We start from the raw sequence: 25,585 nt of genomic DNA on the forward strand, positions 1-25,585 counted from the left end.
CAACATTACTGCTTTTATTACAAAATGTAAATAAATTCAAAAATCATACATCTGAGTGTACAATTTAATTTAAAAATGAAGTCTAACTGACAGTCCTCTATGAACTGCTGTCAGATGTGGCTAAGGAAATGGATGAAGAAGATGAAGAAGAAGATGGAGAATATTCGTTATTTGTTATTGATGCTTTTTCTTCATATTTTGGAGGCGATTCCGAGGAGACGTATAGAATTGGTGAAATATCTGAAGGTGAGCCGCTTCCAGAAATTGTATATATGGTTTCATAGTCTCTAACAGCAACTGTTCTTTCATCATCTGCAAGCTGTGCTCTATAAAACACAAAACTGCATATTAACATAATTCATTTCTCTACAGTGAGTGAAATTCCACTTGACTTACATAAACATACATGCATGCACATATTCCCTAAAATGCCTGAAGCAAAGAACTTGCATAAGCATTAGGAATTCATACTATGGGCTACATTACAACTTATATGAAATTTCTGTTACTTCAGAGGGGAAGGGCAAACAAGTCCCCTTCTAACCCTTAGCATCACCAGTCACAGCCTGGCTTACAGGCATTAGCTGCTTCTGGCAGGGCTATCTCACAATCTTATTAAATCTTCCGATCCTTAGCTCCTAATGTATCTTCCCTTTTGTAGTCGATCACATCTACATTGACCCCTTCTCTTATGAAAGACAATTACTAGACTTAGAATTACATCAAAAAAATCACAGTCCTTAGCCATTTGAGATCTTACATGAAAGGCAACTTGAATCTTTCATTAGGCTTTCTAGCAACCCATGGCAGACATAAGGAGTGGGATTCCGGCACAGAGCTGGAAGAACAGAAGCAACTGGACATGACCAGACTGCTAAGTTCCCAGTGACAGTCCAGGACAGCAGTGTCCTCTTCTGTTAGTCACAACTGGATCGCAGTTGGTTGCACACATTTGGTCCTGGAATCCTGCTCATCTCACCTGGGAGCTGACCCTCAGCATATTGCTCCAGCTGCTTCTCAAGAGAAGAGAACAACTCCTCATTCCTCATGACTTGCTCTCAGAGCTGACTCATGCCTTCGTGCATACATCTGCACTCCCACATTTTCAACTAGATCAGGTTGCTCAGAGGCTTGTGCAGCCTGGCCTGGGATGTTTCCAGGGATGGGACATCTACCACCTCTCCAGGCAACGTGACTGTTTCACCATCCTCATTGTAAAAAATGTCTGCCTCATGTCTAGCCGGAATCTCCTCTCTTTTAGTTTGAAACCATTACCCTTTGTCTTGTCACAACAGGCTCTTCTAAAAAGTCTGTCCCCATCCTTCTTATAGGCTGCTTTTGAATACTGAAAGGCCGCAATTAGGTTTCCCTGGAGCCTTCTTCAGGCTGAACAACTCCAGCTCTCTTGATGTACTAGGCATAAGCAGGGCTGGTTTCCTACCAGCTTCAACATCACTTATCTCCAGCTGAGCTCGTCTACACACAAAGCTTTAATTTGTTGCTTTGGAAAGGGAAACATTCAAGATGCGAATCAATACTTGGTCCCTCACAGATATTTATCTAATCCGCTAAAGAATTAAAAATCTTTAGTGCTGTCACTGGTGTGTGAGGATGTGTGTTTAAAGGAGAGAGAACACACTACAATACAAATGCTGAAGTGCTATACATCAGACTGGAGGAAAAAAACAACCACTTCTGGGATCAGACCATGACTCAGCTTCCTACAAGCTCTCTCATCCAGCACAGCCTCCACCACAGCACTTGCTGACACTATGTGGAGCAATGGACTGAAAAGACAAATTACATTTGTCTAGTAACCACCCACATGTGAAATGGGTATTCCCTTCCAGCTTTGAGATCTTCAACCACGCCAGTATGTCAGGAGGAAAAAGGCCACTGCTCAGCCTCCATGAAAAGGGTTTGTGAACCCATTTGCACTAGTTACGATGTTGTGCTTGCTACCAAGTGCTAAACCATGGGAGAGCATGACTGAGTGAAATAACCAGAGATGGTATGAACTCACGGGGTCTCTGTGAGGACCCTGGGGAGCATGGAAAGGCAATAGCTAGAGCACACCCAGCCACAGAACACCAAAGCAGGAGGTCCAGGGTTTCTGAATCCAAGGTTGAGGTGTTTTGTCCACTCCACCACAAACTGCCCCAACAAGCTGTGCTACAGACTGCCTCTTTGAGTACGTATGTCCACAAGACAGAGAAGTCCAGACAGGCAGTCAACAATGGCTGAGTTAATGGGATCATACATGAAGTTCAGAGCATCAAAACTGGACATTTGTGGGTTGAGGCAGTTGATCCAGCTGCAGGGGATTTTGTAGGAGAATGGGTGAAGGAAAGAGGGGTCAAGTTGGTATGTGCACCAGCAGGGAGAGCCCAAAAGAAGTCTGAGGAACTAGATTTTTTGTCATTTTCCCACTGCCCTTTGTTTTTTGCTTTTTCAGAGCAGCATGTGCTGCTTGCATACTTTCACAGCCTTTGATAATATACACATCTTACCAAGCATGTGGGCAGGCAGCTCACATTTGAACTCAGGGTCTGAAATTATAGGGTAGAGAGGACTCGTAGCCCTCAGTTTTGTGCACTGTACTTTTACAGACAAGAGGTGCAAGAGTCACTCTGTCTCTCAGCTGCTTGTAATGCTACAGCAGAACACAGCTTTCATGTATGATACAATATTTCTCCTAGTTACTCACTCCAGCCGGGTCTTCTAAATGCATTTAAAGTGAAACATATTGAGGGTTCCCTTGGACTGTTCCCTTGGCTATCTCAGGGCTATCAGAGGTCCAGGTTCACAGCTGGGGCAAGTCATTCCTGCACAGACTTCCATTTGCATTATATGTACATTTTGGAGGTAGATTCCAGAAAGGAACACAGTGGGTGCTGTAGGTCAGTGTGGCGCCTAACTCCAGGATCATCAGCAGCTGGTAAAAAATAAAACCCCATCAGCTGTGACTGCCTTCGTCCAGCCCCATAAGAACACAGAGACTTCATGTAAACTCCTCCTTTCAGTGACAGGAGTTTATTTTCTCTCCTGGTTGCTCTGGGTGTCCTTCAATTCCAGCAGAATAGCTCTGAGAATTGATGTATTTCATTTGCAGTTAGAGAACAGGCAAAGGCTTCTGTAGTTAACAAGATAAAATGTGTCTTCACACAGCCATTTGTGCCTGGTCATGAGAACCACAGCTCTCTGGAAAGCATTTTGGCTTGATCAACCCTGACATCCTCTCTTGCCCACATCTACACATCATCCTGAATTAGCAGGTGTTTAGGGCACTGACTAATCAACAGATTCTCATCAGCTTTGTCCAAAAAGTACACTCTCTCAAACAACTGAAGTGGAAAAACAGCAGACTGAATGAAATGTGTGCATTGTTAGGTTTTATTAGGCATTGTATCTCTCAGGACAAGTCATCAGCCTCAAGCTGGACCTCAGTCAGTGGGACCCAAGCATTGTCTTCCTTTCCTAGGTGGTATGTACATTATTTTTTTGTTTGGGGGCCAGTCCCACCATAGAGCATGTAACAGCACACTAGGAGGGTGTTGCAGTAGTTGGAAGAGTGAGTAAGGTTTTTGATAGAGAGATATTTAAAAAAAAAAAAAAGAAGGTGGTTTTGAGTAAAGGCAGAAGGACAGTCTGGCTTGTGTTAACAGCAACAGAAGGAAGTATCTGCTGTCTCCAACAAAGATGGGGAGGAAATGTTTAGAGGAGGGCACTAGGAAACAGAAGACAGTATGACATGTTGTTGGTAGTCATGGACTAGGGAACAGAGCATCTTGAACAGTGGGGCTGAGCCACAAGACTCCATGAGGTGTACTTCAAAAGATTACTAATTAAACCACAGACATAGCTGCACACAGCATGGTAACAAGAATAAGGGCCATTGCTAACACAATATCCTTCTCCTGTAGCACTTAAGTCTTTGAGGCAGGAAGAGGGTTCATGCTTGCTTGCTTCAAAGGGAAGATTAGCACAAGAGTTTTGAAAAAGCAGTAACATCAGGCACACAGCTGGTACAGCTGGTCATGGAATGCACTGCCACATGTGAGTGGAGAAGTCTGGACTATGGTGGAAGGCTAAGAAAGCAATGGCCCAAACACTACTATGACTGGACACAGCCAGGCAGACTGGGGATCTTGCTGCAGCAATGATTCTTAGTTTACAAGACCATGCCTGCAGCATCCTAAAATAATCCAATGAATAAGTCCCCCACTACCTACTGACCCACAGACCAGTTCTACCATGTCTACCTGACATAGAACTTTCCAAAAGGTAAAACTGAGTCAATTCTGGATCATTAAGGGCTTGAAAATAAGTTGGGGGCTCTAGGCATGTGGCATCTAGCTTTCCTGGCCAGATCTAGTTCTGGCTCCTAGTATTTGGCCCTTGCAGCAACCTCTTTCACACTCAAGTTAGCAGTAACCCACAGAGGATAAATAACCCTGCAAGTTCTTGTGGTGCAGACAGCTCTTCAGCCAGTCACCACTGTGAGCTTAGTGGTGGCAACATCTAGCAAATCAGCTATACTCAGTGTATGGAAGAGTGGCTGCACGGCTGAGGTGCAACATCTTGAGATGAAGCTGGCATTGCAACCTCCCTTTTAAGCTATCTGAAGACTCCTGCTCTTCTTCCACAATATCAAGGTTATCTTTTTTAACTCAACACACTGCCACAGCAGGAACAAGGTAGACCAGCACTGCAGGTCTCACTTCCTCAAGGCAGTGAGATAAGCGTCAGAGGAAGAACCAGCCACACCGAAGTGGTGCTCCCACAGTCACAGGGCCTGTGGATGGGTGTCATGAATGGTTCGCTGCACTGGTTCTGCAGAGGCTTCCTAAAATCTGGCAGTGTGATGCCTACCATGTGATTGGAGCACTGCTGTCAGGGGCACTTTCTCTTGGACAATCCGGAATAAATTTAATCTAAATATATTTAAATAAAGGCCACTGATTTTAAGGCTTTGTTTTCAGTTGTAATAGACTGGTAAGAACTTAACCCTCATAAAGGACAATGATGTGATTTGTGATTCCTCTTATACACTAGATTTTAATGCCATTTCAAGGAAGGTATCTAAAGTAAGTTGAATGATGTTCTAGAAAACCTTGTAGAGCCTAGCAGAGTTAATTCAGAGTGATTATTTAAGAACATGGTCTTGGCCCTTGCAGCAACCTCTTTCACACTCAAGTTAGAAGCATCTCAGACTTCCACAGACAGACAAGAAAACAGTCTTACCCATCACTGAAGATAGAGTGGTATGGTGGAGGATTATCACTTGCAGGCAAACCACCTGACATAAGACAACGTGTCACAGTTGGTGAGAGAGGGTCGGCAAAATAAGGAGGTGGTGGAGGTGGGAATAACACTACAGCATCACCTAGGAAAAAAATTACCAATTACCACCTCTGAAAAACGGAGCACCACTGTTCATTCTAACTGTATCCTAGAACATTTCCTGTCTTTAGAGTTACAGTATTTGTATTTGTCTTTTAAAGTAAAGTTCAATGATCCCACATACAGAACTGCTACATTCTGGGCTTTTAAAGTACAATGGAAATGTTAAAAACCAAAATTACCCCAAAAGAAAGACACAGCACATTCATAAATTGAAGATTTCATTTAGAAATTACAGCTAGGGGAGGAGAAGTGTTCCATCTTGCCAGGAGACAGAAACCTTTCACTGTCAACTGTCTTCAAACACTGAAGTGCAAAGCACACAGTTACTGTGGGGAGACTTCAGGGCAAGTATTTTGTTTTCTTAAAATAGGGAGATTTAAGTTTCTGTGGACCTACTGCAGTGCTATAACAGAAGTATTAAAGTCAGAAATGGTTCTGTGACTGATTTTGTGTGCCACAACAATTTCCACAACACTATTGATATATAATTCACTTTTAAGTGTACTGTGCAGCATATCTGTTCTGTAATTGAGGTTGTGCGTTGTTTTTTTTTTTTTTTAACAAAGTTTGTATCAGTAACCGAACTCACGTAATTTATGTAAACACTCAGCTGCCTGGCACCTTTTTTCTTTCGTGATTTGTATGAAGGGACAGGTCAGGGAGCATTAGAAATGTTGAGTGAAGTGGGGAGTGTTTTCTAGCTGTGTGACCACTGTTCCAGAATGTCACTATGCCAATGAGGCCTCAGCCTTCAGCCTTACAGTTTTACTTTTCCTGATGGAAGTATAAAAGGAATCCATTAATTTTGCTTAATTTTGCTTTTTCACCTTGAAAGACAATCTGAATTCCCTTCTATCACCCTTTGATTTATCCTGTGGTTGGAAAACTGACATTAAACTGTCACCTTTTCTGAAGATTGCCAGGTTACAGGTCTGTACATTGGTTTGACAGGCAAAAGGAAAATTTGCATAATGAACTTCAGTCAGTCAGATGACAGTCAAGCAATACTATGGTTGACTCACTAATCTTTTCCGAGAGCTAGAAAATTATCAGCATAATCTATGCACAGAATGTGTTCATGGGGTATTAAAAGCAGTGCTATATGCAGGGGAGTATTCCCTGCTAACATACCACATTTACTCAAATACTGTGCAATTAACAGAGGCATCCTGCAATTACATCTCTTACTGACAGAAGATGTGGCCATGATTAAAAAAAGATACAATACACTGCTTATGAATCAGGTTCTCCTGTTTAAGGGGTCAGAACTCAAGGCTAAACAAAAATCTTATAGATAGTCATAGAAGTCATTAGACCTATGATCTGCAGTGTCAGCCACACCCTTTGGGAAAGGCATATTGGACTGATTTGGATCAGATTATGTGGGGTTTTTTGCCAGTCAGACCTTTCTTTTTATGCCGAAGGTTTTCTCTTTGAGAGAAAGCTCACTGAAATGACCATACCAAAACCATATGAGACAAAGCAACATGTTTCTGTTTTGGCTGGTCTGACATGCCAGAACCAACAAGCCTGCAGCTCAAATGAGTAATATTCAGAGTTACATCATTAGAAGAAAAAAAACCCTACTGACTCTCAAATGTGCAGTTTAAGTGTTATTTACCCACCTACTGTAACCTGAAAAGAGTCAGGGCTCTGAGGATGTTCTTCGCTTTCGCAAGATTCTTGATTGAGATTTAAGTTTTGTTTCTTTTTAACATGAGCTATCACGAAGAAACACAACCCAGTGAGCACAATCAAAGGTCCCATGATTTGAAGTGACAGGAATCCACAGCCCTGGAGGTCCACATCAGAACTGCTGGTGTGGTTGAGCTGTATGCTGTGCCAGCTGGGGCTGCAGCTAGGAACCCAAATGCCCAGGATGCTGATTAGCATTCCACTAGTTAAAAACAGGAACCCAAATATGAGAAACTGGGCAAACTGACAGCTCCCGCGACAAAAAACAAGGCTGTACACCTGCTCATTTTGCAATTGTCTTTGTCTTATATACAGCCTGGCCCTTGATCGTGCCAGTAAAACACAAACGAGTCCAGTCACAGCCAGCACTGGCCCAGCAGCCTTAAGGACCCCATTACAGTCACTGAAGGTTCCGGATGGACAAGATTGAAGAATAAAGACTGAAAGCAGGAATCCAGCACAGAGCAACACAGCTCCAAAAACAAAAAGGAAAAAAATAACTTTCCCATGTTGTCCATTATTTCCTTCACCTCCTGGGGCAGGAACAGCCACTGGATACATGACAACAGACCCTCCTCCAGCAGGTTAAGTTTGTTTGGTTTTTTTTCCCCTGTTAAGACGCAGAACACTACAGTGGATCTGTGAACATAAAAATACACAAATCAAAAGAAAAAAAAAAAAAAACAGTGGGACTAGCTAAATTGTAATATTTACTCCTGCATTTGCTACTCAGCCTATTAGAATTGTATACCCTTGGTAGTACCTCCATTATGGAGTAAAGGGCCTAATCAAGTTTGCTGCCATTAAATGCCAATGAAAAGACAGAACTTGTTTTACAGTTAGACTGAAAACAACTGTAACTGCTGTTGCACAGCTATATTGTTTCTTCAGATGTACAGTCTTATGATTAAGGAGACATTATTTTCAAAGTCTTGGGAACAAGGACAGGCTAGCTTTCTCCTTGAAAACAGAAAGCTATGGGAAATTTCTGTAGCAAATGGCAGGAAGTGACAGCTCTTGAGAGAATGAACATTAATGCAAATGAGTATTGATGACTACAGGACTTTTTACAATGTAAATCTTCTAATACATACCTTTTCAAAGCATATAAATCTTGCTTCTCCTTCCCCAGGCAATGAAGACTTTTCTGTTTCTCTCCTTAAATTAGCTTCCCGTCCTATATAACTGCAAGAGCAGGTAAACCAAAGACTTTTGGTTCCATTCTGAGGGGGAAAAAAAAAAAAAAAAATTAAAAAACCATACTAAAGACTGTGTACTTCAAGTCTCACTGAATCCCACACTTCCTTTCAACTTTCCCTACTCCTGAATCCTTTTTCTGTGCTCCAAGAAAGCATTAAAAAGAAATACAGCAAAGGTGGCTCACAGAAGGCTTCAGGGTCCACAGGACTGTAGATTCAGAAGTAAAAAATAAGAAAACAGACATTAATACTGTGGCCAAAACCAGTCCATATGGTGGTATGGATGACAAATCTGCTGGATGTGGACAAACTGGGCCAGGGAAAGCCTGACAAAGTTATGGCAGAGTGCCATTCAGTGAGCTCTAGGGAAAAAAAAAAAAAAAAAAAAAAAAAGATATATATAGTCCTGTCGTTACCCACAAGGAAGTTTGTTCTGCTCCAACATTCCAGCTTACAGGGCTCAGATGGACACCTGCACTCCACAGCATAGTGACTAGCAACCACAGAGATCTCAGTCCAAGTGGCTACCATCCATCAAAAGCCAATCTGAAACCAACTGGAATTTCATACTATGGAAAGAAAACAAGGCTGGACGAACCATGACAAAGCTGTTGCCTACCAAGCGTAGGAGGTACTTAAGCATGGCCATATTTCTGTGTTTTAACACTGCCCACTTCCCCTCAGCAGCAGTCTGCCATGACAGACAACTTCATCAATGACTTGGATAGATCAGGAAAGATATAGAGGGACTGGGGAAGTTTGTCGCAGATGGAAGTAGCATGGTAACTGCTGTTTGTTACTTAACCTTCAGTCTCTATCAGCTTCCACTCCCTTGCTACTAATTCAGATGACTGTAAGCTAAAAGTCAAGTTAGATTGACTCCTCCTCACACATGCCTGACAACAGTTTCTCCACAAGAAAAACAAAGTATTCTGTGATTTCTGGAAGCAAACTGTTGAACATGTGTCAGCCACAACAAGCTGCGTGTCACTCCTCAGTGACTGCAGTGCCCCACTGAGATGAAAACAAAACACAACCATAAAACCCACTAGTCACTCAAATACATAATTATCTGTCTGCAACGCAATCTATTGAGTCACTTAGCCACTTGTAAGAGTAGAACCCAATTAAAAAATTGGCTGAGCAGATACACAAATGATGAAGTTATTGGATGTTTTACTGCTGAACATCAGAACAGACCCCCAGCAGCGTGGGAGGAAGCAGAGAGCAGCTTGCAGGTAAATGGTGCAATAAGCACGAGACTCGACTGGCAAGGACACGGGCTGCACCACACAGCAGTGCGGCCATTGTGGGAAGCAGCAAAGTCTCCCAGCTGGCTAGCCCGAACAGCAAAACTGCAGGACCTGCCTTAATGTACTGGATTACTGTGGTCAGTTAATGCATAAACTGTCACCGAATCGTTTAGAAGGGACCTTAAAGATCATCTTGTTCCAACCCCACTGCCACGGGCAGGGACACCTTCCACTACACCACGTCGCTCAAAGCCCCATCTCATGTCTGCTAAGCATTTCTTCACTGTTCTGAATGCAGTTCATTCCTCTACCAAAACTAGTTTGAAAAACTGCTAACCAAGGCTCCCTTAGTAGAAGAGTCACAACTTCAGCCTGGAAAAAACATGGTTATAAACAACACTGAAGATACGATAGTATCTTACAAAACAGAAATTAAATGAATTCTGACAGACTGCAAACTGAAGACCTTTAGCCAAGCACACTTTCAACACAAACAGTTTCAGTCAGTTTAAAGGCTCTATTTCTGAGAAAAGAAATTTCTATTTCTGAGAAAAATCCATTCTGGATTAGGTTGGTCACTCCTTTTATTTCAATGGTCTTTCCTAACTCTTTTTTTTTCCCTCATAATGCATATGCTGCTTCATGTCTAAAAATTTTCCCCATTCTCATAACTGATCCGAGGTGGTTCAGATTATCTAACCTACCAACAAATGCATGAAACTGAGTAATGGGCCTCTGAAATACAAAAAGCCACAGCAGAACCCAGTTTCAGACACAACTGTTTTGAGATATTTTTCTGCTGAGGCACATTAACCATTATAACAGCAATACACTATAATTAGAGAGAACTCCAAATCCTTTCTTTGCAGTTCTCTCTTGGGAAGAAAACATGGAAGTAAGTACATTAGGACAAAAGGGAACAATGTGAAGGGAAAAAAAACCAAACAACAAAACCAAATTCAAACCTTTAGTCCTTAAAAAGAAAAATCTAGAGATTTGTTTTTATTGCTCCAACACAGTGCCTGTTTCTCCTCCACCAATCTTCTTGTTACGAGATGAAGTTAAAACACACATTAGAAATTAAGCATGTGCATATTTTCTTAATTCTTTCAGGCCACAAAAGAAGGAACATTCAGAACAGTCTGTTGTGGCTTTGAAGAAGAAAACCACAGATTTCATGCTGTAAAAATCCAAGAAAGGACTAGTCTTCATTTATGCTAGCATCAAATTTTAACAGAAGACCCAACACAATATTAAGCTTTATTCCTTGTTTTTCAAGTAGTAGTATTGTAAGAAAGAAGCAAGCCTTATATTGACTACATGCTGGAAATACTCCCATTAGATCTGTTATCTCCACAGACATATTGACATAAAGGAACTTTTCCTTCAAATTGATCCCAAGTCTAAAAGCAGACATGGAGATATCAGGTCAGAAACTGCTAGAACAAAAATCCAGAAGTGTGGAGGCAGTTAAGTATGAGGGAAGAGGGAATTGGAAACAGAGCTTGTAAAGGAAGTCTGGTTATGAGCTTAACTTAAATGACATAGTGCTTCATCCTTTTTTAAGTCCAGCCCATGTCAGCTGTATAGAATAGGAAAAAACATCAAAATTTCTTGTCATTTTTCTGTGTCACACTTGTATTACAACTTTCACATCATGGACAATTCCAAGGATTTTAAAACACAAGTTTGAATTATGAAACTGGGACTTTTTGCTTTCTGTTTGAACCTTCAGAGTTCATATTTGCCAAGAGTTCCACTGCAAACACCAGGGCTATAAATTTACTTCCCCTTACTCATATGAAATTTGATATCATCATGCAGTCATACAAATTCAGGAACTGAGGATTATGAGGAAAAAAAAAGCACTGGAAGAATTAAAACACTGTTGTCCGTCTGTTTTATGTTTCCCAGAGTAGGCCTCATTCCTGCTCTTGTGTTTGCAAAAGCACTCAAATCATGTCATGCAGAATGATCAGGTCTAGTCTGTGTAGTTATTTCAAGAACTATAATATCCGGTCAGCTGTAGTCCCCAATGGAAACCCCATTAGAGTCACAAGCACTTTTTAAGAGCTTTCCATTTAAATGTTTTCACTCATACTTCCAGTTTTCTAACTGCTACTGGGAAGTTGCCACTGCCATTCTGTGATGGGGCTTTTTTTTTTTTTTGTTTCCACAAGGTTTCAAATTAAAACATGACTCCTGATAGGACAAGTGACCTGGAAGAAAAAGTCCTCTTCACTCAGTTTAGTTTCCATGTCAAAACATGAATGGTTCTCCACCTCCTCTTACCTAATTTCCTCCTCCACTCACATCTGCCTCTGTACACATGCCACTTTCTGTTCTTTCTTGTATCACAGCTTTCCCTCCACACTCTTAGTTGACATTCAGCAGAAGCATCCATCCATGAGTACAGCTGGCTAAACTGAAGTAATCTGGAGTTTGCTACCTTCATCCCTACTCTCTTTCCTCCCCATGGTGTTTTTAATAACTTAAAGGAAGAACTTGGGGGAAATGCCCAACAAGATGTACTTCTGGTTTTCTGATTTCAAACAATATTAAGACTGCAAGCACTAAGAAGTTTTAAGATATCTAACATCCAATTTGTTCTCTTGGCAATGCAGTCTCTAATTAGTGCCTGACAGCTCTCTCATCTCAAAAAGCATATAACCCTAGTATCTCAGAAGGAGAATTTCCAAGATTTAGATACTCTGTGAAAAGATCCCTAAGCAGGGAGCAGATGCCACAGAAAGAAACTCTGGCCATATGGATTGACAAAATGATTGTGTCAGCTCACAGTGTTAGCAGGGTAACACTATGCTGTTATTTATGACCATTGCAGGTGGGACAGGAGTTCGTGTCTGGAGAAGTGCTGGAAGGCAACTGCAGTAGGAATTTCCAGAAAATAGGACAAATCCTGCCAGCCACCAGACAGGTGTGCTTCAGGAACCCTTCCCACCACAAACCAGCATAGACACGGATTCTGACCTGTGCCAGACAGAGCCACACTCCGTGAAGAAGCTGCCAACTACTATTTCTGTGGGCTACAGGACAAAACCAGCTACAGTAAGAGCTGGTCCACAAATGTTGCCCACTCACTTCGTCAGGAAAGAGAGCCCTGATGCCACAGTTGGATGTGAGGACTCCAAAAGGGTGTCTAGAAAGGAGCTTGCAAAGCAGAGTTTGGTAACCCATTGGCACTGCAGACAGCTAAAAGAGCACCCAGATTTGGCAACGGGCTCCGAAGGGTCCCATGTGGGTGGGATGTTTTTTTACACAACACACTGGTGACACACAAGAGCTAGAAGTACTGTTTTCTGGAGCACCTGCAGGGAGATTGGGTAGAAGATACATGAGCACAGTTAAAGGCAGAGCTGACTTTCTTCAAATAGGTAACAAGACAGAGCAAATTCTGGTAAGTTCTGTGGGGCTGATGCACCTCAAAGCAGCAAAAGGCACAGGCAAAGAGACTTACAGATCTTTGAGATGCTAAGACTATGATCATCAGGAAGATGTAGGGCTGCAAAAACTGCCCAAAGCCTTCCTGACCCAGTTTCTTGAGGTTGGCGTGGTGCATTAAACCACAATCTACTCACAGACAATCAATTAAGCTCCACTCCATCTGGGAAGAGTAGCATCCCGTGGCATCCCCCTCCTTATGCACCAGCCTGTCAGGCAGGCTCTCTTCCAAGCCACTACATCTTCCAGGTCACACTAAGGTCTTCAACAGGTTGGACTATGCCCCAAAAGCACGGCTCCCAGGCATTGCGCTGGAGTGAGGCACAGGGCAGGAGAGCCCGCCCCCCACCTCCCCGTGAGGGAGCAGCAACCAGGATGTGCGGGGCCAGCCCATCACCCAGCGAGAGCCTCCTCTTCCAACCAAAATGATTCTATGACTTCCCAGTCATATGTCCCAGCAGCAACCAAAGCATTTTATACCAGCGAAATAATGTGTAGAGGCCTTTTCTGAGACATCCCATCCTCTCACAGGGATCGCATAAAGGTCATTGCAGGAAAGCAGTATGGGGAAAGCTGGGCTCGCCAGGGATGAGGTAAAAAGAGACTTTTTGTGCCCCCCGGATACTTGTGCCCCGGATAAGTGACAAGCAGGTGCACTGCCCCAGCCTTTGCCCACTGCTTGAGGGGAGTGAAAAACACGGCAGTGATAGCGCCCGAGCCCGCGGCGGCCGCTGGGAGACACAGCACAGCCCACAGCCCACAGCGGCACCTCACGGGGGGCAGCCGGAGGACGAGCCGCCCTCCCGCAACCCCGCCGGTCCCCAGCCAGCCCGCGGTGCCCGGCTCTCCCCGCCGCGCCCTGCCTCCCCCCACCCCGAGCAGCTCCCGGGGGCCGCCCGCCATTTTTGCGGCCCCCCACTCGCTTTCCTCAACCGGCGGCGAGCGCTGTGCCGGCGCCGGCAGCCAGGGGAAGCGCCTCGCCATGGCGGGTGGCGGCGGCAGCACGCAGCGGGGCGGCCTCCTAACATCATGGGGCGGCCTCAGGGTCCAGGCTGGCCGGCGGCCTACCACCGCCGCCGGGGGTGGACAGAGCGGAGCAGGTGTGGAAAAAAGGTCGGCAGCGAAGGCCTCCAAGCGCCCGCCCTTACCTGGCCGCAGTGCGGAAGACTGCCGCAGCGCAGCCAGCGCCGCTATTTAAGCACCTGCGCCAGGCAGCGCGTACCTGGGAGGCAGCTGCCGCAGCACCACCTCCCCCGCTGCCGAGCGCCCCGCCCGGCGGCGGCCTGGGCGGGGTGGTGTCGTCCGCCAGCCGCCCCGCCCCGCCCCGCCGCAGTCAGGGAGCTTCCCGCCCTCCCACGGCTCTTAGGGAGGGGGCGGCCGCTGCGGGGGCAGGTGGGTGGCCTCTCGCCCACACGCCCGACCGGCTTCAGGGGCCTGCGGTGGCGACCGGCTCCGCGTTGGGGCCCTGCCCGCTGCCCTGGCGGGGGGGCCGGAGCAGGTGGGGGGGCGCCGCCATGTTAGTTGCCGCCTCGGGGCGCTGAGGTAACGCGGCGGCTGTGGGCGCTGGAGGCCAGGCTGGGGAGATCATGCCGGCTGGTGCGGCCGTGTTTGCCGCCCGGCTGGGAGATTTCCAAGCCAGTGGGCTGGAGCAGGGACGCAGTTCGCTGGGCATGGCTGCCGCAGGCGTCTCTGGAGGCGTGTGTGCGTGGCCGAGGTCTAGTGTGCCCCTGAAGTACCGGCGGCTTCGGTGAGGCGGGTGAGCGTCCTCCCGGGGAGGCTGCGCCCTATTTCCTATCTCAGGAGCCCTGCTTGCGCTTGTCACTGCAGCCTTAGCAGCGTTAACCTTCGTTTTGCAAACTGGGAGCTTGCTAGACATTAAAGACAGGCCAAGCGCAAATGTGACTGATTTCCTTCAGTGGTGGGCCAGTTTAGCCGCTGGAAATGAGAGGAGACAATTTCTCTCCTGCTTGCCAGGTGCAGGCGGTGTGGAGGAGGAAGCCGGCTGTGGTAGTGGAGACATGAGGGCTGTGAAGTGCAAGAAGCAGCCGTGTGAGAGGACGAGAACCCAGGGGAGGAAGGTCTCGATGTGCCACTGGTAGGTGGGTGTAGCAATGGTGGGACCTGAATGACAGCGGGACTAAAGCTAGGACTAAACCACTGCCTCAGTGGTTCGGCACAGCCTGGAACCGGATGAGGTGCGAGGGAAACCTACTTGGGTTTATGTGAGGGAAAATGAGAGGAGCGAGCATAGGGCTTAAAGGTGAGGTAATGCCCAGAAAATAGATGGAAGGAGGAAAAGTGAGTGGAATAAAGTCTTCCTTGGCAGGGAGATAGTTTGGTTACACAATGAGATTGGAGGAAAATGAGATCTGTAGGCTTTTGGAGAGGATGTGGATTTGGGTAGAGAACCAGGGAAAACTTGGAGTTGAGTGAAAAACTAGAGTGGGGACTTACAAAGTATGAAAATATACGTGGAGTGTAGGAGGGAGGTTGTGATAGGGCACAAGGCTTCAAGCTTTCTGGAGTTGTAGGTTCCTGGATGTTATTGACCCTTTGCTGTCTTGAGTGTTTTATGTCCCAACTCTGCTACCACTGACTGGAAGGTGGGCTGCAGTTGTGAAACTCTTGGACACTACTGTGAAGAGTCTGTGAAGATTCCTATATTCTGTGAAGAGTGAAGCATCTCAGTGAAGGTGAAGTAGGGAATTTAAAAAAGCCTGAAGACAACAAAAGAAGATGAGCACTGTTTGTTGTGAACATAAGCTGAAGTCTTGAAGAGACTGAAAGAGCAACAAAGTGTATAATCAGACTATTTTATGATGTGTGACACAAGGAGATTTAATTGTGTTTATATGGCAGTTTTCTAGTATCTGACCCTGGTTCTGTTGTGGTTCTTCCAGCATAGAGCTTTAACAATTAGAAGAACCCAGTTTCTGTGGCGCTCATTTCCGCATGAAGTACTTTGTCAGGCTTAACTTTCTTCAGTGGTCTGATACTGTTAGATGATTGGACCACCGTTGTGATATATGTTCTCTTTTCCTGTTATGTGAATGCTTTTTTCATTTTATGTAAATAATTCTTGTACCAAACATAACATGTCTTAAGCATTTCACTTTTTAGAAATAGTGAAAAAAAGCCAGTCTCGGCAAAAGTTAATAAGCTTCTTGACTAGCATCTACATGCAAATGTTTTCTCTCTCCATAGCTTGTAATCAGCTTTTTCCCTCCATCCACCACTTGGGTTTCTTGTAGTGTTGGGTTTCAGGATTTGACACAAATTATGAAAGAAAGGATTTCAGGAATATCATTCTTCAGTTTGTGAGATTCTGACTCAGCCGGGTGTGAGTTTTCAGTGGATCAAGTGGATGTTAATTCCTGTCATACGACTACAGTCATAAAACTCTAATCTTGAGCCATATCTTGTGATTTAAGATAAGAATTATTTTTTAACTTTTTTTTTTTTTTTAAAAAAAAAAACCCTTTTAACAGAGTAACCGTTTAACTATTAGTAATGCATATTTCAATTCCAGGCCCTAAGTGGTAATATTTAGCAAAAATTGAGCTAAAATGTTTTTGTCTGTACAAGAAACTACTGAGAGAGTTGTTTGTGTTAAGTCTGGACATAGTTGTATGGCAGTATTTTTTGGATGTAGATACTAATAAAGTATTTCAGATGTTGATACTAACAGAGAAAACACAGTATTTTGAACCAGTGTAGAAAGCAATCCTAGAGCTGTGGAGACCTACAGTGCATTCACACCTGGGGTATGTCAGGGAACACAGAGCTACCAGAAAACCAGTAATTTCTGGGGCCACATACCTGTGAAATCAATAACAAGAACTGATATTTGTGATATGAGCAGAGAAATATAGTTGTTAACTTATTGGTTGGCAATTAATCAAGACTTTTGGTGGAAGCCTCTACTTATAGCAATAATCTGACAAAATAGAAATGAAAATTACTAATTTTGCTTGCTTTTTTTAAAAATTAGCAAATATGTTTATAAATGGCAAAGGCATTTAAGTGGTTTGGATTCTTTGCCTAATGATGGTGGTGTCTAGAAATGAGGGCATACATGCAGTAAGTGAGACGAAATGCTGGTTACTTCTAGAATAAAATTCCACTGTGCAGAAGAAATGTTAATCCATTGCAAGCAATATGAGACTGGTACATAAAATCACAGCTGTTACTTTTTCTCTTTTGAAATAAGACGGGAAATACTGGATGCACTGAGATTGTGCCTTAGTTCAAAACACTGAATATTATCTGCAGAGCTTGTTTAGATGTTTGAAAACACAGAGAATCTAGGCTGTCCCCACCTGTCCTGATGAGAATTGAAACACTGGAGAAATATCCAGTGTTTGTAATTCACAGAACATTCGGAAGCTTTTATGTTCTGTTCTTCTGAAATCGTAAGAGATCCTTGGGTCAAGGCTGGTGCTGCTTGCTTTGTTTCAGTTGGAGCTGGCTTTTCATTGGTATACTTTGAAGCAAGAGCTGCTGCATAAGGCATGGAGGTAAGAGATAGTACATGTTACTTTTAGAAGTGCAACTTGCTTGCTATGATGGTGTGGACCAAATGAGATGATGGCACAGAAGGCAAGAGTGACTCAGTTCTCCAGTTCTCGCTAAGTTCTGTACAGCCAGTTCACAGCAAGCACTCAGTGTGCATACAAACTGCAAAGCTTAGTTGAATAGCTGAGAACTGTGTGTTTTGGTTTAAGTTCTGGTAGACTCAAAAGAGCTATACTTATAAATAGGACCATATAAAAATATTTGGTTTATTAGAATTGTCCGTTCATAGGCTCAGAAATGACAAAATCATTGCTGCCAACATTCAGTAAGCTTTTGAACCAAACTTAATTAACCCTGAAGTGGTTCCTCTTTGCAGTTTGGAAGATAGCTACAAAAGAACCACATAAAAGAGCGTCTTGCTGGCTATAGTGGAAGGGAGGGTGAACCAGGCATTGACACCCTCACCCCAAAACAGCAGCCAGCTGTGTCTGTGGCACTGTGCTCCTGCAGGGTACCCTAGTGACCCATGAAGATCCCTCCCTCGGGGAGGAACTAAGACTCAATAACAAAACCAAGATGACTGTTCTCTTCAGGTCCTGGGCATGCCAGGAGTGTTCAGGACTTGGCTGGCTGGCACTGCCTCTTCTTCATAAATCTTCTTTCCCACTCTTCCCCCGCTCATCCCTCTAAAATGTGTGTGAATGCAACAGTCCACTTTAATATTTCTGTTAGCAAATCACAGAATATTCTGGGTTGGAAGGGACATTTAAAGGTCATCTACTCCAATCCCACTGCAGTGAGCAGGGACATCTTCAGCTAGATCAGGTTTCTCAGAGCCCCGTCCAGCCTGGCCTTGAATGTTTCCAGGAATGGGGCATCTACCATTGGCAACCTGGGCCAGTGTTTCACCACCCTCATAATTAAAAAAACCCGTTGTCTTTATATCGAGTCTGAATCTCCCCTCTTTTAGTTTTAAACCATTGCCCCTTGTCCTATTACAACAGGCCCAGCTAAAGTCTGTCCTCATCTTTCCTATAAGTCCGCGCTAAGTATTGAAAGGAAATTGACATATTTAGAGACAAGTGATTAAAAATTAATAAAATTCAAAGAGGTTATGCATTAACCTTAATAAAAAAGCAATAGCTTTGTTTTGGCCAGGAGATACAGCCCCGTATCTTACACCTGCATCTTAATTTGTTGGGTTTGCTTACCATGCTTACATTTGATTTTTAGGAGAAAGGCGTGACAGATACTTCAGCTGGTGGTGCTGGTAACCCTTGACCTGTTGCACTGATCTGTGGTGGCACAGGGATCAGAAAATTAAGGTGGGTCCTGTGACTGCTCCTCAGTGCTGCACCTGCTGGTGTGGAGTCTGCAGCAGTCACCCTGTCCCTGACTAAAGGCTGTGCTGCCTCTGACCATCAGGAACTGAAGCCTGGAGACGGGCAGCTTGGTCATGCTGTGAAAAGATGTGAAGTGGGGTGCAAAGCTCTTCCATTTCTTCTCATCCCATGGACACAGAGACCCAGTCTGGACGTGAGGAATCCTTTCCCTGTGTAAGCTGCACACTTCCAAAGCAATCTTAAAAGACCTGTAGTTTTCTGTTTAGGAGTTCACCGTCAGTGCCTTTATTTAAAAGGAACACAAGGCCAGTAGGTTGGGTGTATGCTTAACCAAGAGAAAAATGCATGTTGGTGGTGCGTCATTGACTGAGTTCAATTAACTTTTAAATGTAAATGATTAAGTGGCCCCAGTCCAGGAGAAAGGACTCCAAGGGCTGAGCATTCATTTCCAGGCTACAAGGTCAGACTGCTTACTTTCTGTGACCTGGGAGTCTTGTATTTTGGTTTGCCAGAGGCCTCCATCCATGCATTTTTGTCCTCCCGTCCTATTGTATTTTCCAGAGCTGTAGGCCCAAATTACAGCGGAGTTTGAGTCAATGAGAAACCTTGAACTCCTCAAACTGAGGGCAGGTCCTAGCTGGGAGGTTATTTACAGGTGAGGACCTGTTGGGAAGTATTCAATGAGAACTGTTGTTTTGAGGTTAGCACTGCTGAAAGAGCTTGAGTTGAGTGGTCAAAATGTGGTGTCTTACATTTATCTTTGTGAAGAATCAATATTTATTTGAGAGAGATGGCAACATATCATCAGTGTGTGAGATCAGAACTAAGGATGCTATACTTAGCCCTTTTGGATTGCTGTATTGAATGGGAAATAATCTCTTCTAAGGTTGTGTGCCAAATGTTACTGGCTTGATAAATTTTTTTTAGCACTCCTTTAATTAATCTACCTCAGAAAGTATTAACCAAGATTACCTTCTGAGTTCATTTTTGGGAAGTACTTACTGCATTCAAATGTTCAAGTGGCAAAGCTGGTTGTATTGTACTTTGTTTCTTCTTCTGTAGGTGCATTGAAATTATTATTAACATTTTGGGTAGATAAATTTATCTTTGTAACATATAACTTGAGAGCTTTTTGGCTGGAAAACCATTTGCAAACGTAAAATTTTGTGTTGTAGTATGAAAAGTGCAGGACTTACTGTTTATAACGTATTGAAGGCTTTCTGCAGATCTGATGTATTTCTTAGCCTAAAACTAAGTAATCTATCAGACAGAAAAAATAAGAGAATTTAATTTCATGTTGTGGTACTGCAACTAGTGGAAGGACAAACTTCCTGGAATATGATTTTTTTTTCTTGGGGAAGAGGAATAATAGGGAATAACAAGTCTTAATTAAATGTGGATAGTTCTACATCTGTCTAATCAGTTATTTTCCTTTCTAAGCAGCTTTTATGTTATGAGCATCCTAGGTGATATTTAGATTTGTTTTGATAGTTTCACTTACACAGGTAAAAATCCGCTTTGAATGTAGTTTCACTTCTCTCAAAGACTAGGACTTGGATATATTTCAAAATATAAACCAGATTAACAGTGAACTGTGGCTGGGTGAGGTAATCGGGTTGTTGTTGCTGCTGAAGTTGTGTCCCCCTGCCATCTCCACATAGCTGAAGTGGGTGCTGTTTAGGCACGTACTGATCATAACACCCAAGTAATTAAAATAAAACATTTACACACTCCAGTCACAGAGCATGTGAGTGGGACTTGAAGGAGTGACCCATGAACAGATTTTTCTCCCGTTCTTTACTGGACTACTCCTCTTTTAATCTAATCCTGAGAATTCACAGAGACACCTTTAAGTAGAGCTACAGAGTATGTTGGAGGCACGTCAGTGAAGGCTATGATTGCAAAGGTCTTCTTTGCTTCCAGCTGTTTGTCGTGTGATGATTCTGAGGGCACGAACTTTTGTGTGGAATACACTGCTTCATGAACTAGCCAAACGGTTAAGCAAGCGATGTTTTTAGGTGTGTTGCTCTCTAAACACAGAAATTTCTTTTTAACAAGTCTACTTAGTAGTTAGAGAGGAGGGTGTTCGTAGTGGAATTGAGATTCCACTGTATTTCATTGAGCAAGATTAACTGATTTTTGTGGATAAATAAAATGAGCTATGTAAAGTTCAATTTGTCATCAGACCACACATCAAATGACGTCTTCATCACATGGGGCATGCTTTTGTGTAGAGCATAGCCCTGAGAAGATTTAATTACGCTTTTGATTAGGTTTATAGAGAGCTGAAGGAAAAGTAAGAATTCTGTAAGTAAAGTACTGTTTACTGTCCCTTAATAATGCAATTTTGACATTCTATGTTCTTGTCAACTTTTTTTCTTGATAAATTTTATCCAAAGCAGACATGTGCATGGAGCATAAGATGTGTCTGTTGTGTAGGTGATTGACCCAAACCAAGCTTAGGATGGTGCTTGCTAATACTGTTTATATCAACTTAGAAGTTCTCTTTTTGGGCTCATATTTAAAGGATATGCATCTTCAGTTTCAAAATAAGGATGAACTGATGGATCCACAAGTTTTTGTTTTGTTTTTTAAAACCAAACAACAGCAACAACCACCTGCAGGTATTATTTTTCTGGTCCTTCCACAAAGAGGTTATGGACCTGGAAGGATTTTTTTATTGGAAGAGCACTTAAGGTGGCCCTCAGGAATTATTACTCATACTGACAGCTTATAAAGGACTACAGTTTTATAATACAGCCTGTAAAGTGCAGGTCATATGACATTTCTGTATCACTTCCCCCGTAAATTAGAGCACATCTTAAAAAGTTACACAGTCTTTGTTTTAAAATCTGGTAGCTAAAGAATCTAGTATAACCGCTGTTAGTTAATCTTTCCCTTACAGTGCTGTTGCCATACTTGGCATGCTGCTTTTCTACCTGTGTTCATATCAGCTGTGACTTTAGTAGTATAAAATAGACTCAAAGTGTTGGTGTCCCATTCCACTAATTTTGCAAGTTCCATGGCCTTTTTTTTCCCCCCAAGACTCTTCATATTGGTTTTAAAGTAAGTCAAATGGAATAATATTAAGATTTAAGATTATTTTAATGTCTCTAGCTCTGCATTTTACATTTTAGTGCATCTAAATTATTTTATTTAAAAACAAAAAACGAGAAACAAGGAGTGTTGTCTTAATCATGGCCAGTAGTTCCACATACAATTATAAATGCAGAGGGACCTTACCTAAGCTGATTTTTTTTGGTGATGTTTTGCTTTATCTAATTATTTTCCCATTAGAGTTGATGAAAAATTCATTTCTGTGCAATCTCAAAGTTTGTTCTCCTGTATTGTGGAATTCACCATCACAGAAGAAAGGCAGGTTACTGATTCTTCTCAGTGTTGTGAGCGCATGCCTGTGTGTGGATGCATCCAGGGACTGGAGCTGAAAGCCTTTAACTAATGGTACCTATGGGATGCTACTGCCACACACCTAAGCTACTCATCTCCCACTGTAATCTAACATGGACACTAGGAAAAGATCGGTGGATACTGTGGGAAGATATTTGGAGAAAGCAGTAACAGAAGTTTATTCTGTCCAAATTAAAAAAAATCTAAGTATGTTAACATCCAGGGTAGAGACTGTTACTTCTGTTGTGGATGAACAAGATTTAGGACATGATGTAGGGTTAGTTTGGACTAGGTGAAGCTTAGAAGTTACCGTTCGATAGGAATTTTAGGTCTGTTTGAAGCAAACCTTGCCTCCAAAACTCTTTTGTATAGGCAGATCTGTCGCACTGGCCTATGCCTTTTCCAGTTATTGTAGCTAAAGTAAAAGACGCCAGATACCAAGTTTTACTAAGGTGGAAAAGAGTAAACGAAACCAAAGGCGTACATCACTATTCTATTGAGGTCAAGGGAGTAAAATTAAACTTTCTCCAGGGAACTTATTTCTTCATTTGAAGAAAAACTCAGAGAAATATGCTGGGAGTGGAGCTTCAGTCAATATAATAATAAAAGGAGGAAAATAATAAGGTAATAGTTAAATAGATGTTTACTGAACTAATGGAAGGTTCAGAAAGCCAATACAGCCTGGAGGAGGTTGTACTGGTAAATGGGGGAATGACTGGTTCCACAGAGATAACTATTTTTTGGACCCCTTTGTTGTTAAACCCCACGTTTTAAACTCTGAAGAGTTCACTAGTTTGGTGAGACTTCTGGTCTTCGCCCCTGCTTTCAGCAGGGGAAATGGTTACATGATCTCCAGAGTTCGCTTCCAGCCTCAGCTCTTCTGTGATCTCCTGAAGAGCTGCAAATTTGTTGTCAGCAGTTCTGGCCTTGTGTGTCTTCTAAGAATAGTTCGGTAAAGTCCTTAATTATCCCAAAGAGATAGGTTATTTTGTCCTTATTTATTTAGTCCTGCCTCTTCCTGCCTATTTTGTGTGACAATTAAGTGGCAAAAACTGTTTATACATGAGCTCTAGCTTATGTTTTTTTCTCTACCAGTCTTTTGTCATCTGCAAAACTTCAGTTTTTTAACATCAGGTAAGTGGAAAAAATATTAAATAATATGAAGTCTGCAGGAACCCACCAGAAATGTGCTTAAAGCTGATTCCCAGTTTAGTTATGTCTTAAGACTAATTTTTTTAAAGTATCATGTTCTTGCATTGCTCTAGTTATAAAGCAAAATATTGTGTACTGCTAAATCAGGTATCTTACATGAATATTTTTTTCCTTTGACCCTATTACTCTTATGATCCAGATTTTCAACCTAATCCTAAATTACCTTAAGACCTCTATTTAGTACATCCATGACTTATAGTAATTATCTGAACTGTATTTTAATTTTCTTACCAAGTTCTGTATTACAATTATTTGGATTATCAGGTTTGGGTTTGTTTTAATGGTCCAGTGTTATCTTTCTTCTACTCTTCTAATACTTCCCAGCATTTTAAGACTCCATGAAATAAAAATTAATGGCCCATAGTATGTGTTATTCAACTTCCTAAATTATTGAATGTTGTTTATCTGATCTGCTGGTTTAAAAATATTTAGCTTTAGTAGATCATGTGTTAACATCTCTCTTTAGATACCATTGGATTGCAAAGTATTTTTACCATGTGATTACATAATCTACGTATCCTTTAAGAAATGTGACAAAATATTTATCAAACATTTTTATTTCTTCCTGTTTCGTGTTCTTACTTATTCTGGCATTTCTGTGTAGCAAGGGTCCAGTAGCACAGTGGGAGTTAAAATTTTTGTTGGTGTTTTATTGGAATAAACTCCTTTCTATCCCTCTCAGTTAAACCATCCACATGGACTTTCCTACCCTCTGTGCTTATTTGCTTTTCTTATCGACCTCTTACAGTTTATGACTTCAGGGTTTATAGCCACTGTTAGGAGAAGTCTTCCATTGTGTCACTGGAGCCAGCTGCTTTTAGTTCCTCACTCTGGCTATGGTTTAGTGAACAGCTGAGCTGAGGTTGCTATCAAAAGGGGGAGATCTCATTCCCTACCCCTTCTCTCTGCATGGTGTCTGCTGGACCCTGCTGCAAGCTGGTTCAGTTGGTTTAACTTTTAGCATAAATATTTATTATTTTATTTTTTTTGTGTGTGTGTTGAATGTATGTCTGGTTGCTGAGTTGACTCATAGACGGATATGATGCATGCCAGAGCTGGTACAAGGTGTGGTGGGTGAAGCTGGAGAGCATGGTCTATGTCTTTTGGCAATATTGAACTGTTTACCTGTCTCATCAAGAACCTGTAGCCTAAGCCAGTTTGGTTGGTTTTAATTAGTGTAGGTATGTCAATCATGGGATTATTGCTTTATGAGCATCTAAAAAATCTGGAAGTCAACCTTTTGAAGTACCAGTTGCCCATACTATTTGAACCTGATTATAAACAGCAAATGCAATTAGGTAATGGTGACTTGATTGTCACTAATATTTGGTTGTGCAATCCAGACAAGCAGCTTAAGATGAGTTATATTTTATGATTCTTTGTTTGATGGAAACTGCATCCGAGAGTGTCTCACATAAATTTATTTCTTTCCACAACCTCTGTGCTCCAGCCTCCAGTTTTGAGATCAGTTTGGGGCACTATAAAACAGTTGCCAATATTTGCTTGCACCCAGCAAGTGTTGGGGCTTTTGCAGAGTTTGAGACCCTCCTAGAGGAAAGCAGCTGCTGTACAAAATTATCACAGCACAGAATTTCTTGACTCAGGAAAGTGACAGGCCAAAGGGAATCTCCCAGGTTAGATATGGCTAACAGCAGATCACTGTGTCTAGACTACAGCAAGGAGTTCTCTTGAATTTTAGCACAGTGTGCTTTATTCTGGAAGGGTGGCATCAGTCATCAGTCATTCACTACAGAAATACTCCCACATCATTTTTAACATATTCCTTGCCTTGGTTTACATAGATGACAGCGGAGTGCGTACAAGATGCTGAGAGTATTCTCTGTAGAGCCAATGAAGTCTGGGGAGAACACTGGTGTGTTGTACCTGAAAGATGTACCTGATGTGGCCTAACCTTCATTTGAGTCATTACTTGCAAACCTCTGGTTAGATCTGGTTGCATCTCTCTTGTAAACATGCAATTAATGTGTGTCTTTAAATATAGCTAATGGTAGCAATAACAATAAAAAAACCAAGCCTTGCTGGGAGAGAGGTGAAGAAGGCTTTGCTGAACATTCATGGTGGAGACACAGAGGCA

The 25,585-nt window shown here is 42.6% G+C and overlaps 1 protein-coding gene and 1 long non-coding RNA gene across 4 annotated transcripts in view; one reads left to right on the plus strand and one right to left on the minus strand.

Annotated features, from left to right (window-relative positions):
* On the minus strand, window positions 1-14,327 carry TMEM171 (transmembrane protein 171). 3 transcript variants are annotated; one of them, XM_065860941.2, is made up of 5 exons: window positions 14,161-14,327; window positions 8,196-8,324; window positions 7,032-7,740; window positions 5,245-5,386; window positions 1-326 (listed from the first exon to the last, which is right to left on the minus strand). In XM_065860941.2, exons 3-5 carry the CDS (start codon window positions 7,660-7,662, stop codon window positions 98-100), a joined length of 1,002 nt encoding a protein of 333 aa, XP_065717013.1. In that variant the 5' UTR covers window positions 7,663-7,740; window positions 8,196-8,324; window positions 14,161-14,327; the 3' UTR covers window positions 1-97. The 3 variants fall into 3 exon arrangements, with proteins under 3 accessions (XP_065717013.1, XP_065717015.1, XP_065717014.1); XM_065860943.2 differs by having other exon boundaries at window positions 7,632-7,740; window positions 14,161-14,326; XM_065860942.2 differs by having other exon boundaries at window positions 14,235-14,323.
* Window positions 14,328-14,334: 7 nt separating this feature from the next.
* The window catches only part of LOC139826464 (uncharacterized), a 28,898-nt gene continuing 17,647 nt past the window's right edge, over window positions 14,335-25,585 (plus strand). Inside the window, exons 1-3 of the long non-coding RNA XR_011736543.1 lie at window positions 14,335-17,529; window positions 18,761-18,852; window positions 18,953-19,083. This is a non-coding gene — a long non-coding RNA (uncharacterized lncRNA). The remainder of the gene's footprint in view (window positions 17,530-18,760; window positions 18,853-18,952; window positions 19,084-25,585) is intronic.

The sequence above is a fragment of the Patagioenas fasciata genome, chromosome Z (assembly GCF_037038585.1).
Source record: "Patagioenas fasciata isolate bPatFas1 chromosome Z, bPatFas1.hap1, whole genome shotgun sequence".
In the NCBI taxonomy this organism is placed as follows: domain Eukaryota; kingdom Metazoa; phylum Chordata; class Aves; order Columbiformes; family Columbidae; genus Patagioenas; species Patagioenas fasciata.

What these genes read in the sequence shown, in the direction of transcription:
- TMEM171 (XM_065860941.2), bottom strand. Translation starts at nt 7,662, where the DNA reads ATGTATCCAGTGGCTGTTCCTGCCCCAGGAGGTGAAGGAAATAATGGA. An exon ending in CTCTTTTCAGGTTACAGTAG is followed by an intron (nt 5,387 to 7,031) that starts GTGGGTAAATAA and finishes TTTTTTTCCTAG; the next exon opens with GTGATGCTGTAGTGTTATTC. An exon ending in CACTCTATCTTCAGTGATGG is followed by an intron (nt 327 to 5,244) that starts GTAAGACTGTTT and finishes TGTGTTTTATAG; the next exon opens with AGCACAGCTTGCAGATGATG.